This window comes from Aythya fuligula, chromosome 9 (genome assembly GCF_009819795.1).
Source record: "Aythya fuligula isolate bAytFul2 chromosome 9, bAytFul2.pri, whole genome shotgun sequence".
NCBI lineage: Eukaryota > Metazoa > Chordata > Aves > Anseriformes > Anatidae > Aythya > Aythya fuligula.
This window is the reverse complement of record NC_045567.1, coordinates 13,790,987-13,808,852: the sequence shown is the minus strand read 5'-3', so window position 1 is coordinate 13,808,852 and position 17,866 is coordinate 13,790,987. Positions and strand designations below refer to the sequence as shown.

The 17,866-nt window shown below is 58.1% G+C and overlaps 1 protein-coding gene across 1 annotated transcript in view; it reads right to left on the bottom strand.

The window, feature by feature from the left end:
- Positions 1–17,866, bottom strand: part of XXYLT1 (xyloside xylosyltransferase 1) — a 37,973-nt gene that overhangs the window by 10,293 nt on the left and 9,814 nt on the right. Inside the window, exon 3 of the mRNA XM_032193095.1 lies at positions 5,457–5,589. Within this exon, the coding sequence (XP_032048986.1) occupies positions 5,457–5,589 (133 nt within the window). The remainder of the gene's footprint in view (positions 1–5,456; positions 5,590–17,866) is intronic.

Genomic DNA, 17,866 nt, shown 5'->3' with positions numbered 1-17,866 from the left:
AGTGTCCTCAGCTCCCTTGGGAGCAGGGGGCAGCTGCAGGTACCCAGCCCCTTGCAGGATGAAGCTCTGCCTCTGCAGCAACTGAAGCCCAGTGTTTCATTGCGGAGGGCCGGGGGATCTTTTTGCTCACAGCAACACGTTTTATCCAAGACAAACAGCGCCCGGGCATTGTTTCAGCATGAGTCAAACGCATGGAAACACTCCAGTGCCATCCTGTTTTGCTGTCTGGAGGTTTCCCCCTACCTTCCGGATACGCCGACAGGCTCTGGGACGTTTCCTATCTCCTGTTCTCCTGCTCCCCCATTTCCCGTAAGCGCCTGCGTGCAGTGCTGCTCAGAGCGCCGCCGCGGCAGCCGAGGGTCCTGCAGTCCCAGCCCCTGCCTGGAGAGCACAGCCTGCAGCCCGGCAGCTGGGGGGAACAGCCCTGCCTCCCAGAGATGGTGTATTGCTTACAAAAAATGCCTGCGTGCACACGTTTGCATCCTCTGCTGGGCCAAATAGGCAGCGAGCATCAAGACTGAGCACCTAACACAGCGACCTGATGGATCTCCATCCGTCTTCCCACCACCGTGCAGCCCAGGGAAGAAGGCACACGGGCATTTTGCTGTCAGTGAATGGCTTACCCTGCCCGTGTCCCTGCCAGCCCGCAGCTCTGTGAGCGAGCAGCAGCTCAGGAAAGCTCCGGGCTCCTCGCTGCCTTGCCCTCACCTTTCGGACGCTGTGCCCCACGCTGCTGCTTCCAAGCCCCCAGTGCTCCGAGTGCAGCCGTGTCCCGGCCCACAGGGGACAACCCGGCCACGAGTGCCACGTGGAGCACAGCTCCTGTGCTGGGAGCAGCTGCAGGGCACCGGCACCGCCTGGGGCTGCAAATCCAACCCCAGCGCCTCGCTGGAGATGTTTTGAGCACAGCGGAGGAGCAACACCGGGATAAATTCCCTGGGGCAGAGCTGGAGTCATGGAAAGCTGGGCCATGTGGGGAGGGAAAGCAGGAGGGGATTGAGACCCCCCCCATTGCCCAGCAGCACTCCCCCCCCACAGCCACCTTCCCAGCGGGTGCTCCCAACCTGCGCGCATGGCAAATCGCACGGCTCGAGCTGACACCTCCGCTTCACGCCTAGAACACATTTAACTTGCTAAAAATATAAAAATAGCAAAGATTATTATTATTATTTTTTTTTTTTTTTTACAAACACGCTCATGCTTTGCCAGCTCGTGTTTTTGCCTGGAAGCCCTTTGAGGAGGGAGGTGCGGGGAGCCCTGCGGGGGGCAGGCGGCGCGTTTGGACAGCTCGCCCCACACAGGGCGGCCGGTGATGAGGGACGGCAGGAGCTTGTTTTCACATGGAGAGCAAAACAGCACAACAAGGGCAGCACAACACAGCCAGGACTGAGCCGGCACATCAAAGCCACCCGACAGCGGGCTCAGCCCGAGGCGCAGCACTCGAGGCCCTGTTACTGCTGGGCTGCCTCGAGCCCCCCGCCTGCAGCAGGAGGCCACGGGGCAGGCTCTGCCTCGGGTCGGATAATTGTACAGCGATTTTCAGCCCTGCCTTGCCCCTGCCGTGCCGGAGATCTCCTCCTTTAGCTGAGCACCCCGTGGCCCCACTCGGTACCCCTGGTGTGCCCTTTTCTGCAGACCGCCTCCAGGCAGCCGGCCACCATCCCAGCTCTGGCTGTGCACGGAAATGCTGCAAAGCTGATCCATGCCCAGGCAAAAAGGTGGAGGAATAGCACCTGGGGCTGAGTGCAGGCAGAGAAATGCTTCCTTCACCCTCCTCATTGAACTGCCACAGGCTGTGTGGCTAGCAGAAGGAAGCTGGCCTGTTGGGCAAGGCAGGCTTAAGCTCACAATCCGACCGAGCCCCAGCACGGTGCTCAGCTGTAGCTCTCCTCTCTCTCTGCTATTTAAGCCCTAACAATTGGATGTAATTAGCTGGGGCTGGATTTACCATTCTGGGCACCAAAGTCCTGCCAGGACACCCAAAGCGGATACAGGAGCCCTCCGTGCTCTGGGTGTGGTGTTGCCTTTCAGAGAAGACACCTCAGCCTCTGCTGTCCCTCGGTCCCTGCTCGCAGCCAAGCCCATGAGCCAGGAGGACCCCGGAGACGGCTTTTCGCAGCCAGGCACAGGGGGGATTTCTGCAGCATGAGCAACCAGAAACGCTCTCGTGAGTACGCTCTCATTTGGCTTCTAGGAAATGATCAGCGGTGATTAATAACCACACGGGACACCAGAACCAAGCAAGGCTCTCAGACTGGAGACACCAGGACAAAACTCATACCCTAATAACAGTGCTGTGCAATTTGCTCTAAAGCCACAGTCCTGGGAGAAGCCACGCAAACTTCAGCTCCATCCATAAATCACTTCGAAAAAACCCAAACTCGTGTTTGGGAACAACCTTATATCATCGAAATGTCGCTGAAACCTTGGTGGAGGGTTGCAGAAAATGATGTAACTTGGCAAGCTCCATCCCTTTCCGCTGACAATCTGTTTTCTCATATGTTTAATATAAAGAACATGGGAAATGTCCAAATCCCTTTTCTCTGCTCAGCATGATTCACTACCTCTGCTCCTGCCCGCGGCGTGACCCTTGCTGGCTGTCGGTCGCGTTTCTAGAGCGAGGAGCAGCACCACGGGGGTGCCCTGGGCACTGCTGACCGGGGAGAGCACGGCACAGCCCGGCCAAAACATGAGGCAGAGGGTAGGGACGAGGTGCAGCTATGAAACATGGCCAGAAGGGATCACGGCCACACTGGGGCTGGCAAAGCAGGCAGCTGCCATGGGAGCACTGGCCCCGGCCACCTCCACGTGGGCTGTGCCAGTGCCCCGTGTGCCACTGCGCCTTCTGAGCTGCCTCCGCTAACGAGGGGTTATAATTAGCCAGCAGCAATCCCGCTGCTGTGTCAGCAATCCCTGTGCACAGCGAAAACCTGGTGTCCCTCACGTGCCTGTCACGGCCCTGCTCCTCGAGGATGCCTGAGCTTCTGCACAGGACGCCAGCTTCGCCCCCTGCTCCGCAGGTCAGCGCCGTGATGCTCTCCGCTCCTGGCCCCCAGCAGCTTGCGGGCAGCCCCCTGGCTCCTGGAGAAGTGCCTGCATGGCTGCTTGGCCAGCAGTCCCCTCCTGGAGCACTGCTCTCTGTGTCCAGCCTCGTCCCACCCTCTGGATTCCTGCAGGAGGCCGTCCCGCAGCAGGCACACGCAGCACACCCTGCCCTCTGCTAAGGCACACTCGCTCCAAGCTCAGCCTTTGCCTGAGAGTGTTGCTGGCCGTGTCTTTGCAGGTTCAGTTATTGATCTCCTTAAGGCTTCCAGTAGGGAAAGAAAAGGCAGAGAGCTCTTAAGCTTTTTTATCTTTCCCTGAGAACGTTTCCATTAGGATTAGCAAATCTGGCCAGGCTATCTCAGACACTCAAACTCGGCTCAGCTGAAAAGTCATTAAGGCATCCTGAGTTCATGATCTGATTCACCCTGGATTAAAACAAAAACGGAGGTTCATCCTTGGCAGGATACATGTTAAATTCAATCAGTGTACTTAAGTACCACCCCGAGCTGATATCTGATCCCACTCAGCACAGCACCTGCTCAAACACCAACCAATTTCCAGCCGTACCATCCCTCAGGGCTAGAACCTCCTGCGATGCCTCAAAACATCTCCAATCCACCCCTCCTCTAGCTCAGCCCGACTGCGTTGCATGTGGTGACCCGGGGAACAAAGCGAGTGGCAGCAGATGGGGCTGAGGAGAGGCCCCAGGCTGGGGCTGCGTGCTACCAGCAGCTTTTAGGGCAGAAAGCTGGGGCTGACTTTTCCTCAAGACACGTGTGCTCCGGCTGACGGCAGAGCTGAGTTACGGACCCCAGCAGGACGGCACAGCGACGTGAGATTAGTGCTAACCCCATTACCCCTGCACCTCACACCCCACGTGCCACAGCGCCTTCGCCCCTCACTCTGCGAGCCCTGGCAGAGCTGTGACCGGCCCACGGGGCACGCAGCACCCGGCTCCCCCCAGCAGGGATCCCCTGGGTGCAGCACCGGGGCTGGTCCTGCAGCACAGCACAGCACCAACAGCCAGGAGCCTGCGGGTCCGTGCAGACATCGGTCAGAGCAGAGCCCTTCACCTCCCGCTGAGGCTGCCCGATGTCTGTGTGTGTGAACAGAACCCCCTCCGGATCGCCCAGCGGGGATTTTGCCCTGTGCATGTTTCTCAGCCGGCACAGGGAGCACGAAGTCAACCCTCAAGCACAGCTGGAACGAATCCACGGCTCCAGGGCTGCACACAACGGAGGGGACAGCAGCGCCCAGCTCTCACACCGGGAACGCTGCCAACAGCTGAGCCTGGCCTGGCTGCTGCTTGCAGGACCTGAAGGTCTTTTCTGGGAGAGACAAAGTCCCAAAGCCTCCATCAGCTCTGGGAGAGACCAAAACATCTGCACAGCACACCACGGGACTACAGGCATCCCTGCCCATAGCAGGGGAGTGGGACCAGATGATCTTTAAGGCCCCTTCCATCCCAAGCTGTTCTGTGATTCTCTCTGCATGCTTGCAAGCCCAGGTCATCAAGAGAGGTCCCCCTCAGGCTTCTCTAAGTGAACACCTCTTCAATACAAGGTGCACTGCAGCTGGAAGCAGCACCTACTCGTTACTTGGCTGCCAAGACAAGCAGGGGGTCAGATACCGAAGGACCCGCAGCTGCCCCACCTGTGGTCGATGTGACGGGACGCCCGTCTCTCCAACGTGCTGGTCATCTTTGGCACTTCCCAAAAGGTTTCTCACACTCACTGCAAGTAATAGTAGAGCAGGCGGACTGCTCTGCTTGTACCGCATGCCAGTGGGATTCCCTGGATGCTAGCTTGGGTATTTTGTGGAAAACATGGGTGGAGAGCAAAGAGGGAAGCTGGAGAGCAGGACGAAAGGCAAACACTGCTCAGAGCCAGGCCCCAGGCAGTGCCAGCCACCTGGCTGCACGCTCACCCCCGTCAGGCTAACACAATGCACGAGTGTAGCCAAAAATAGACTCATCCCAGGTCCACCTGGAACAGGAGGTGTCACCTCTGCTGGGGCAGAGCAGCATTATTCACAGCCCAAACCTCCGAACCCCAGCACGCAAGCTGACATGCCAAACTTCAGTCAGAGCACCTGAACAGGAACAGCTGGGCAAACACACCTCCAACAGGTATTTTGTGCATCTATTTATGGATTAGGCACTTGTTATCAGGAACTTGGCTCTGACAGCCTTGTGACTGTCTGTGAGAACAAGGAAACCACAGCGGTGCTGTACACTGTGTTCAGACTGGCCTACAAGTCTCAGATTAAATTCCCCTGCAGGGATTACAGCAGGAAGGCTGTTTCTCCCCAGACTTTGTTCCGATGGCTGATCTGAGCTGAACAGAAAATACGAAGGCCACCCGCTGCCCACCCCCTCCTCCCCACGCCGTGCCCTGGGCACGCGGCCGTACCTGTACACCGGCTGCATCTCCCTCGCGATCCCGATGACGGCTCCTTCCTTGAAGCTGTCGAACTCCTCAAACAGGTCTCGGATGTTGGCCTTGTACTTCAGGTCCAAGTCTACCTGGATGATTTGTGTTATTTCTGGAAGCACAAGGAGGAAAAATGAGTAAGGCAAGACAAAATCCTGACCAGTGATTACCAATGGCAAGGTGAGGCGAGGAGTTACACCCACCATGGGCCTGGTGGGGTCAGCCCAGGGGGCAAGACTCAGCTGATTCAGGGCAAAAGCAGCTCGGCTGCCGCCTCCATCCAAAGCTGCCAACCTTCACCCATCACGGCAGCGCTCACCGGTTTGTATTTTAGGTATGACTGAGTTATGAAACCACTTCTGGTAACATTCTGTTTCTATCAACCCCCTCCTTTCTTCCAGAAAAATGGTTTTGCACACAGCTGAAAAAAGCAAGAAGCAGCTTCAATGCGGGCTCCCAGTGGGTTTTGGGTATTTCCTCTCTTTCTGGAGGTGCCTCTGCGCTCACCTCACGCTCCGTGCTTCGAGAAGCTCTATAACCTCACCGAGTGCTCCCCACCTCCAGCCCACGCAGCCAGCCCTGCCTGGAGGTACAAGAGCAAATCCCACTGCTGACACCGTCAGTGATTCAGGAAGGCACACAGCACCTCACAACACCTGCACAGGCTCACGAGCTGCCCGGGGCCTGAGATGGGCTTCCCCATCACCTGTGTGCTGTGAGAAATGGGACCCTGTGATGGGCTCCCCCAGCCCTGGGCAAAGCCGTGGCCATCTTCTGGCCAGCCAAGCTCAGCCCTGCCTGGGGGCTGTGAGGTGTGCACAGTACATCGAGCTGTCCCATGGCCACCGCGTCAGGTAAGGCCACAGCTATTTCTGTGCTACGAAAGCCAAGAGCACGTTGGCCGGGCTGCTCAGCACTAACTGGATTAAAAAGACATCAACCTGTGTCAGTCCCCGCTTACCTCGTGCAGGTGCCACAGCAGCTTTCTGCAGGCCAGATGGGCCTTTTATTACCACTATTTCATAGGAATCAGCAAGGAGGGCCCTCATCCTTCCCCCTGCCATTATTTCCAGACAGGAAGATGTCCCCGTGCTTGCCACCCCTCTCCCCACCAGGGCTGCAACACCGCTGAGCACCCAGGACCCGGGAGGCTGGTGCTCTCGGAGAGCCTCCTGGTGCGGGGCCGGGCTGCTCGGTGTCACTGTGCTGCTGGAGGCAGGAGGAGATCGCTCGGTTTTCAGCCTCCAGAGCAACTGCTGGGACTGGAGGCCCAGAGACGACGACAAGCAGGCAGACACAGCGATCTGCCAGCACAGGAACCTGGCCGTTCCCTTCCAGGTGCATCCATCGCTGGGTGTTTGTTTCCACCAGCCACTGGGCTGTGCAGCGGCTCCGAACTTTTTGCAAATCCTGCCTTAATCCCGGGCTCTCAGCACTTGGCTATATCTAACGCACCGTCCTCAGTTAAGAAGCAAAAAGCCCCGTGACGGTCGGCAAGAAATATACTGCTTAGTCCGTGAAGTACCCGAGCAGGAAGATAAATCACCCAGACGCAGCACCTGAGCTACCATCCCAGCTGTATCTCAATTTATTTTCTTACTGTTCATCACTCTCTGCCTGCTGCAGGGGCAGGCTGCCTGCAGAACGGCAGTCCCCCTGCCCACCTGGTATTTACCACCACCCTAATCCTCTGTTTGCAAAGATTTAAAAGCCAGGCCGAGTAATTCACTACAGGCTAAAGCGGGTCTTGACCTGAAAGCAATTTCCCTCAGCCTTCCTAACGGCCTCGGAAATTGCTAGCACAATTCAGGCAGCTGAATAGGCTGGGCAGAGAATTTCTGAATCGGGGAACGAGACGTGTGTCCCAAACACCCAAACCTAAGTCCCATTAAAGCTCTTCCGAAGCTAAGCCTGAACCTCCCGAGCAGCGCAAAACCCCAGATCCCTGACGCTGCTGCCCTCGAGGACAGCCAGCAGGCAGACATCCCAGAGGAGAAAGTCATCTCCCAGTGCAATGCGAGGAGGCACAGCCCCAAAACAAGCTCAGACAGCACCAGGGAGGGGAACCCAAAGTGATAGAGGTGCTGCAGAGCTGGGGAGAGGGCCGGGGTCCCTGTCCTGCTCTGGGCAGCAGCCGGGGACTGCTCCAGCACAGCTCAGCCCGGCGCAGCAGCCTTCAGCTGGCTCATCAGGTTTCAATTAAATCAACCGCAAGGCACGTCATCTGATTGTTCTCTGCAATTACAGACGAGCACTAAGTGCAATTAATCACAACTGCGGATGGAAGCGGAGCTGGGGGGGCAGCTCCCACTCCCCCTCTCCCCCGTTTTCCCAGCCCTGCCTGCCCTGGCACCAGCACCCCCGGGGAAACACTACCCAGCCAGACCCAGAGAGCACGAAGTACTTCTCCTTCTTTTTATTTTTATTTTTTTGAAGCAAGCATTAACGACAGCAGTGGGACAGAACCGAGCACAGGTCCCGGCGCTGAGCGCTGCTTTGCCAGCTGCAGCGGGCAGGGCCGGACCCATGGCCGGGGCGATTCCTTTGCCACCGCTGTCCGCGGCTGGCAGGGGGCCAGGCACTAATATTTCTGATTTATCCTCGTGTTTTGTCCTCTCGCCGAGCACTTTGCCCTGACTGCTGCGTGGGGGTGGACGGATCACATGCTCTTCTTCTCTTTCTGGCACAAACTGCTTGGAGGGGCCCAGCTGGAAGCGTGCAGAAACCCTGACAGCGTTTTGCTCGGAAAGCGCGTTTGCTAACTTTGCTGTGATATATTTTACCCTCTGCTCCACTCTACTCTGGCTCTCCCAGCCACTGCACATAAAGAGGAGTTAAGCCACTCAAAGCAGAGAAGATCTCCATTAGCAGTGACAGTTTTATGACACAGGCTGGCCCCACTTAAAGCTTGTAATTTTTTACTGCAGCCTCGTAACAGCAACCCCAGCAGGGCTGCAGCATGGGCTTGGTGCTGCTCGAGGCTTGCTCAGCCTCCCCCCGAGCTGTGGCCCTGCAGACTGGGACACATCCTCACCACAGCACTGATGCTGCACCGCTCAGGGCTCAAAGACTGACTTTGCCACGCTGACTCGAACCTTCCAGCTCAAATCCTCCCTGCAGAGGTGGACAACGGGCTTCAGGAACGCCTGGTCCTGCCGGGAGCTCCTGCTCTCTGCTATGCAGAATTGAAAGCCAGCAGCAGCACCCAGCACACCTCCTGGCTGTCAGGAGAGGGGGAATCAGCCTTGTGCCAAAGCAGGACTCGGGAGAGATGCTGGCACGGACCCTCTTGTGCAGACACTCCCCCTTTCTGCGCCTTGCTCAGGATGCAGGAGGTCACTCCCTCGTGTCCTGGTATCCCAAGTCCTCCTCCAGCACCCGGCAGAGCTCTGCAGGCAGGACAGGCCCTCGGGGTGCGTGCCCAGGGGCATGGCATCTTGCTCAGCTGCCCGGAGCAGTGCCCAGAGCACCTCTGGCAGGAGGCAGCTTCTGGAGTGAGTCTGACCCAACGCACCCCCTAAGAGCCAAGTGCTCTGCGAGAACAGGCAGCGTACCCCGCTAACTGAGGGCACGTGCCTGGAGCAGGGGTGCACAGGAGGAGGAGGTGCTTTGGCCAACCCAGCCGGAGCTCTGAGGATGCTCCTTGGCTCTGTCAGCCCAGCCACACGCTGCACCCGGGGGCAAACACCCTCCTGGGCTACCAGCCCTGCCAGGCAGCCCTGCAGTGCTGCCCCAGCCCCTCCTGCCCTGCAGTCACCGCTCAGAGCAGCCTGTGGGCACCTGGAGCTGCACAGCCCCGAGCCTGCCCTTAGCTAGAAATGTTCTGCCCTAAGTCTAAGCTTTGTCTGGATTTAAAACTACAGAAAAGGGGATGGATGGAAGGTCAGGACGCCAAGAGGAGAGGCAGGGAGAGGAGCCTGGGGTAGGTGCCATGCAGAAAAGCCCAGGGGCCCGATTCCCTCGGCTGCTCTGGGAACACCAGCAGCCCCCCGGCTCCAAACCCTCCTCCTGCAGGCAAAGCGGCCAGACCTGGATCAGCGGCACACCTCCACCTCGTGGCTCTGCACAGAGGGGAAACGAGTGACAGTAATAACGACTCGTGGCAGGTAACAACTGACGGGAAGGAGAGCTGCTGTCACAACGCAGAGCCCCGAAGCTGTCCAGTAGATGCCATGGGCTTAATTGCTGTTAATTGAGCAGTGCTTTGAATAGTGCTAGACTAGAAAACGCAAGAAGATTGAAGTGTCCTGCAGCAGCTCTCCAGCTGACGGATGGGCTCTCTGCACAAGCTCAGCTCCCTCATCGGAGCAAAATCCCTGCCTGTAGCAGGTCTGGCAGCAGAGCTGCTGCGCTGGCCAGGCCCTTCCAGGAGGACAAGGGAGTTTCAGGGGTGCTGCTGCTCGGCATAAAGCCGCCGTGACCCAGGCCCTGCAAGCTGAGAGCCTCCCAGCAGCGCTCTGTTACAGCCGCTGCCGTGGTCTCCCTCACCTCTGTCCTGCGGACGTGTGCTGGGGGAAACAGGGAGGGCAGGAGGGGCACAGCCATGGCCCTGCCATGGCCACACAGCGCCTGGATCTCACACATGGCCCTTAAGTAGATGTCTGCCTCTCGTGGGAGCCAGTCGGGGTTTGGCTCTGCTCCCACCACCTTATACAACACTCTCCACCTGTTTCAACAAACTTGTTTGTAAGGACCTAACCACTCTGGGCTGCTGAGCTGACACAGAGACACCCCTCTGACACGTCCCGGACACAGTCCTGCTCCTCCCAGGGGCAAACGCTCTCCGTGCTCCATCACCACCGTGTGCTGGAACAGCTCTGGATCCCCGCAGAGCCTGTTTTGCCTGAGAAATTTGTTTGGGCTTGAGTTTTATTATTCATAACCCCACCTGCTCACAGACAAGCTCCCTGCTTCACCAGACGGTGGATGCTGATCTTCAGTGATTCACTGGTCAGGCTCCCAGCGGGACGATCCCCACCTGCGTGTCTGTGCAGCGATGGCACAGCCAGGGGCCTGACGGTGACAGGCTCACCACCCTCACACACCAAGCCAGCACCGCTGCCTGCACCCCCACAGCCTGCTCCTGGAGCCAGCACAGCGCCAACATCACGAAGGGGATCCTCACCTCCCCCGGGAAGAGGAGCTGTGAGCCCCCAGACGGCCGCCCGAGGCAGCTAAGCGCCCGGAGACACGCGTGGCTCTGACCTCGCCTGCACCGCGCAGCTCCGCACAGCCGCTGGTGCTGGCTGTGAAAGCAGGATCCTCTGCCTGCTGGCTGCGAGGTGTGCGGCCAAGAAAAACACGGCTCCCACAGCCGCTGCCAAGGCTGGGCATGGGCTCAGCTTCCCCAAGAGCCTCCCGCTGCAGCTGCGGCAGGGCACGAGGGCGGCCGCGGTGCCAGGCGGAGATGGCTCAGCCGCGGCCAGCCCGCTGCCACCACCACGCTCCGCTCTTCTGCCTGCCCTTTGTTAGAGGCTTCCTTTGTTTTGCTCGCCCCCACGCTCCTGGCTGCTCCCGGCAGCTTTCCCTTTGCTGTCACGGAGCTCTGAGCAGCTTCCTGTTTTGTTGCGTGCTCCCCTCTCCAGGCCTCATTTTCCCCTCCGCTCCCGGCGCTAATCACCGCTGCCCGTGCCGCAGGAAGGCAGCGAGGCCGGGGCAGTGCCGACGTGACACGCACCACAGAGCCCAGCGCCAGCACGTTTTGGGACAAGGGGGAAGCCCCCTCCCAGCACTTTCTTGTCTTTCTCCATAACCTGCACCATGGACCACTTGCCTGGTGCAGGGCAGTGTTTCTGTCCTTGCTCCCGTGTCCCCGGCTGGCTCCTGGCCCAGGGTAACTCGCACATCCCCCAGATCTTAAGCGACCCCACAGCAGACAACGCTGAGCACTCGGCAGCTTTCAGGGTGAGGCTTCAGGCACCGCTCGCTGTGTATTTAATATACGGTGTCACCGGAGGAGGAGTGTGAAGACACTTTTTGGATGCCGGAGTTGGAGCAGCAGGAAACCTTATAATCAGACAAAATAAGGTTTAATTCCAGGTTGCCATAAGACACAAAGCAGCGTGGATGGAAAGCTGTAAAGTAATGAGCGGGTGAGACAGAAAAGGAAACCGAAAAGAGATACAAGAAAATAAATGCAGCAAGGTAAATCATCTCTCATCTTGACGGTGGGGGAAGGAGCTGCAGAGCTGTAGGCAGATTTTGTCCTTGGTTCTTCTTGCTGAACTCTAACAAGCCACGGCCCAGCCACTGGTGAGCTGGAGGGGCCTGCAGCTCCCACTGCCCGGCTGAGCTGGAAGCAGGGCCGGGGTTTTAGCATGGGGTGAAATCCAGCAGCTCCCACGCCTCCCCCTACATATTGGCAGAGGGGGGCTGGCTAGGGATGGAGAAGGGTCTCCCCTCCCTCAGGACAACCAGGAGAAGGCTCCCATCGCCCAGCCCCGCCAGGCGGGTGCCTACCAAGCCCACCGCCCTGACGGGTAGGGTTGAGACCCGGGTGCTCTGTGGGAGGCGGAATCACAGCGTGTGCCTGCCCCGGGCTGACAGATCTAGGACAGCCCAAATAACTGATGCCGACGCTAAGGCGAGGGGCAGCCGATGGAAATAATGAGGAGCGACGCCCCCCGGGGGGCTGCGGGTCACGCTGGACCCAGCAGGGATGGTGCTGCAGGGAACAGGGCTGCCGCGGTGCCGCAGTTCCCCAGGGGTGGCCCCGAGCCGCCTCTCCCACCACCGCACCACCATCACAGCTGGGCAGCTCCAGCAGTGCCAAATGCCCCGTGAAACTCGGAGCAGATGGGCTCCCGGCCACAGGGACATGTCTTGCAGGCAGCTGGGTGAGCATTTCACTTCTCCAGGTGGGGACCTTCCTACCACGCTGCAGCCTCTGGCACTTATCTGGGTGGGTTGCAAGGTTTTCTGCTGCCTGCTCCCCCAGAGCAGCATGAAAACAAGGCACAAAGCACAACGGGATTACCCCAACGAGGAACAATGGCTGGCACCACTGTCCTATTGCTTGTCAAACCCTTACTTCAGTCTCTTCTCCGTGCTAGCTCGCCACCAGTGAGTTCGGCTCAGGAGCAGGCTGGGGAAGGAATCTGGCTCTGCTCACACGGCCGAGACGTGAAGCAGGGAGGGAGGGCATGAGAGCACACCAGAAACAATCAACACTCCCTCCATCCCTGTATAAATGGGAACGCTTTGCCAGAAAATAAACCCTCCTGCTACTGCAACGTCTCCTGGGAACTGCGGTTTGAGAGCACGGGGCTCTGGAGCCGTCTCCCATGGCTCCACCACAGCCCCACATTTTCTGTGCCTCTTCACGACATCTCCGCTCCGAGAGCACGATCAGGCCTGCAGCATCTGGGACGCAGGCGCTCTCCAAACCTGCTGCATCACCACGTGCCCCTGACATGGTACGGCTCAGTGAAGATGGCAATGCTCAGCCAGCAGCAAAAGGTCAGGACTGCTGCGCTCTGGAAACGCTCATTTATTAACGCGGAGCACTCACCGAATGATGCAGGTAGCTGGGCTGCGTACACGGCACTGCTGTGCAGCTGGCAAGGAAGAGGAGGTTGTGCTCCCCTCTGCCAGGACCCACGGGACAGACCTCTGATGCCCGTTCAGCATGTAGGACAGGATTAATGCACCATAACTCGCTGCCAGCAGGTGCTTTACCGAGGACCCATCATCTGCAGGGACTCACCTGGCATCCCAGGGGCACACAGAGGTGTACACAGGCCTGGGCAACCCTGCACTGCAGCTGCAGAGGCAAACCCCCAGACACGCACGTACGGCTCTGTTTTACAAGGGCAATATATAACATTTCCAGGATGCTGCACGCCTGCTTTCACAGGCTCGCATTAACAGAAGACAATGACTTGTGAAGATGCTGTTCCAGCTAACAGGCTATTTATTTCCTGATGCTTCTGCTTAGTGCTTTCCCCCGGCCCCCACATCAGAGGATGGTTGGGTGAAGCCTTGCCAGGCCAGGCCAGCTTTGTGTCGTTCCTCTGGGCACCAAAACGCATTTGAAGGCACCAAAATGTCTTTCCCTGCAGAAGCTGGGCCAGACGATGCAGTACAGCTCGGTGCAGCGTGTCTCCACCCTGCCCTTTGCCCTGCCTGCAGCTCGGCTCTGTGGGAACGGCACAAGCTGGGGCTCACAAAGGCTGCTGTGTCCAGGCTGGGACTCCCAGAGCGCTCGCAGGGCCGATAGCAGTTTCGTGGGAGATCATCCCCTCAATCGAGCCGGAGCCAGCAGCTGGAGCCTGTTCCAAGCTGCGCCGATTCCCAGGCGGTTTGTGGCTTTGTCATTAACAGGCTTTTGGACAAACATCGCTGCAATCTGGTCTGCGCTTCATAACCAGTCCGACCGTAGATAACGAGCTGGAGAAGTCACCAGAGCCAGGGTTTGAGGCCAGGGAGAGCACTGATCTTCCAGTTTGATCCCAGAGTGTCCCAGGCCTCTGACTCTCACCGCTGTCTGGGCACCCGCTGCAAATCTGCTGGTGCTGCTCTCTGCTGGGGGCCACTTCCCCCCACACCGTGCTGCTTGCTCACCTGCACCAACTGCCTTCAGGTCCCCCCGAGGTATGCAGGCGATGGTTATCTGCTGTACAACAGCCTTCAGTGGTCTCCTTCCACACCAGCCCTCCGTACGGCTGGATAAATTTTAGCTCTGCTGCAAGGAGCTCCACAGATCGCTACAGCAGGGTGAATGACCGCCTCTGCTCCCAGTTCTGCCTGCTTTACATCTGCCTCTTGCTAACTGTGATGCCCGCTGGCTCTTGTACGAGCTCAGGGCTTTGTGGACCCAACCATGACCCCCTCAGCCAGCTTGTCTGCAGATGGAGGGTCCCCACCCGTCGGGGCCATCCTGTGCAGAAGGCGCTGCTCTTCTCTGAGCCCTTCCCAGCTCTTTCCAACACGCTACGTTGTGTGCCATAAGTTTAGGAGGTGCATAATGACCGCTTTGTTCTCCCCTAGCAGTTCTACATCATTTAGCTGTATGAAAACTTCCCCACCTCTCCCACTGCTCTTAGTTTCCTCCCGAGCCTTTGATGCACAAGCTCACCCAAGGCACCTGGAAATCGAGCTCCTGAGTTGGCAGCCAGCAAGCACCTGGTTGTGTCCTCCCTGTGGAGCAGCGCCCAGCTCCTACTTCTCTTATCCATCATGTTTCTTAAGTAAGCACTGCAACCAGTGATTTTAATGATTTAGTCAGGCATATCACCACCCAGCTTCAATTATGTCAATGATTTCTCACCATGTATTTTTTCTCAAGAGTTTCCCAACACATCCAGCCTCATACCCAGATTCCTAACTCTGGAATGAATGAGATGGGGGATTCACTCTCATCCCCTTCTTGGTGCCATGCTTTCAAAGTATTGAAAGCAGAGCGAGTTGAACTGTGCTTGCCCCTCCCTGGCTGGCAGAGACACCCCTGCCATGGCTCCCACACCTGACGTCTGCATTTGGGACCTTCCACGTTCACACGGGTCATCCCTAGGATGCAGCAGACATCAAAGCAGTAAGGAGGCTGGGCACAAGCAGGAAGGAACTATCCTGTTGAGCTGCTTTCCTGGAGATCTCCAAGCCTGATTATATATATATGTGCCTGTAAGAGATCCTGTTAACTGAATCAAACAACGCGTTCACATCCCACCCTGCTCTGCACTCCTCCCTCCCCTGCCCCATGAGGACGCAGAGCCTCATCAGCGCAAACGAGGACCCACCCTGTGTGGCACTGCTCTTCCTGCAGAAATCCCAGCTGCAGTTCTGCTCAGCTGCATCCCATCGGCTTCAGAGCAGCACAACCACCTCCCTGCCCCTGCCCACCCAGAGCAGCAGCAGGATTAATGAGTCAGTGCTTCAGGGTGCCTGGACCATGCTCCAGGGCTAAGCTCCTGCACTGCAGGAATTGGGAAGCCCGGGGGCCCTTTCCGCCCTGTGCTCACCTCTCATCCTTGGTCAGAGCTGCTGCCTTCACGCTGGGCTGCTCAGAGGGAAAGAAACTCTGAGAGCCTCCCCTCAGCCTGCAGGTGTGAGGAGCAGGACACTTACACGGAGATGATGCTAAGCCCCTCAGGAAGGCCGCCAGCTGTTCATACAGCTAGCAAACCCTGCTGCCTCCACTCTGTCAAATGCCATCGTCAGTCAAGCTCTGCTACATACCCTGACTCCACATGACACACGTTACCTCCCAGCCAGGTCTCAGAGATTCCCCTGCAGATAACAAGGCTCAGCACCTCTGGTCCAGCCAGCAGAGACAGCCAGGAAACTGCTCCACTGAGAATCTCTGCCAGCTGTAGACAAAAGTTACCTGGGCTTTGCTTTTCCATCCTGTCCTGTTCCCCAGGTACTTTCCCTCTGCTCCTTCCCCTCCTGCCCAACACAGCCATCCTGCAGCACTCAGCAAAACCAGGGCAGGCAAACAAGCCCAGCAGCTCCCACCACTGCATCACCCTCCTGGCTCCCAGAGCAGCTGTTGCCCGCAGTTCCCATTTGTTACTTGGGCATCCCAGCGAAGCTGTGGAGTGCTTGCAGCTCCCTGGAGAAAGCCCTGGATGGAACCAACACCCCACGGGAAACCTGTACAGGGACACACTGACTGCGGTGCTAATGCCAGTTGTTCCACAGAGAAACGCTGCATCTTGTCAAGGAGGCACGCTGCCAGGTACCTATGCCTAAAAAAAAACCACCACAGCAAATTGCTATAGCCAGGCCACGAGACAGCAGTCCCAGGCAGCAGATCATGGTCATTCACGAAGGAAAGCTTCTCACTGGGGGCAGCAGGGAGGAAGGCTCGTGGGTTACACCATGAAAGAGCTGAGCAGGCAGAGGGAATTCAACACCAGGGAGAAGCAGCAGGCTGCGCCCACAAAAATCACAACGCGTACGTGCTGCCTGGGCTCTCACTGCTCTCCCCAGACGTTCCCCCCCAGCCACACGGCACTTACACACGGGCTGATCTCACCCGACACATAAAACTGCGGTGGGGCTGCAGTGGGACAGAGAAATGGAAGGCACAGCAGCTCTGTTTCACACACAGCCAGGCCAAAAGTCGCAAGGGGGCTGAGCAGGGAAGCTGCAGGCTGCTCCATCAGCTCGCCCCCAGAGCTTCCACCCTGGCGCCAGGGGCTGGGGTCTGCTCTGGGGCTCACCAAGGCCAAGCCCTGGGGTTAGGATTAGGAGGGACACCAAGCCTACATCTTCCGCTTGAGCTGAGCTACAAAGGGCTGCTAAACTGCGGGTTGCTAAACTAATTGTTGCTGAAAACTTCCTTACAAGGGCCAGGGACGGGGGAGCTTGGCCTGAGGCTCACCAGGGCCACGCTTGGGGTTAATGCAGAGACAATGGCCAGAGCTCCTAACGAAGGCACTGCCAAAGGAAGTTGTGGGCTGTCAAAAGATTTCTCCATAATTAGACCAGGACTCGCAAGAGCAGTAAGTTTTCCCAGAACAATCTTTCTGACAGCCCAGACCTCCGTTCGTCAGCCCCTGTCTGACTGCAGCCCCTGGTGCCCTCAGCCCTCGCCCTACCCTGAGCCCCTACCCAAAGCCTGGGGGTCCCTGCCCCTGCCTGCCCTCAGCCCAAGCCCCCTGCCCGGGGAGCACCTTCTGAGAAGCCCTCAGCTCCCCAGGGGCCCTGCCCCAGCTCCCCAGGGTCCTAGCCTTCCTCTGCCCCCAAATTTAGGCCTGGGCAGGCTGCCTGGTGAGCTCTGAGGCCACGACCTGGCTACCACCTGCACGCTGCGGCCGTGCCTCCTGGGCATTACTGCTTCACGTGTCCCTGCTGGGGATTGCAAACGCTTGCTGGGTCCTGTGCTACAATGCTGAAATGACAAGTGATGAGGGGGATTAAAGCCAACCAGCAGGATGTGTACTGGAAGTGCAGTAAGAGGCCCCAGCCGCTGCCCTTTCTCTTCCTCACCCAGATGCAGCACTCCTCCCAGGCCTGAATCCCAGGATCATTTCATTCCAGCATCGTCCTCATCTTGGCAACCCCTCCTAAGCCTGAACCCCTGAACCCTGCTCATCCTCTCCGTGTGACTTTCCCATCATTTCTCCCTTGCAAAACCACTGGAAGGCACCAAGCCTCCCACAGCTCCCCGGGCCCGGCCGTGCCGCCCTGAGCCAGGATTGAGGCGGCTGAGGCCCAGCCAGGAGTTAGGCCGTCTGCACTGCTGCACGCCGCATACCAGCTCCCCAGCTGGCTTAAATCAGGTTAACTCCACTGCTGTCAGACATTTAAGGCAAGAGGGTTACATGATTTACAGCAGCTGAGAAGCTGTTGTATTATAGCTTGGCAGCTGTAGGTTTTAGATACAAAGTTCTGCGGGCAAGGATCCCACGCGGCGGTGAAAAACCCAACAGCTGAGTGGCAAA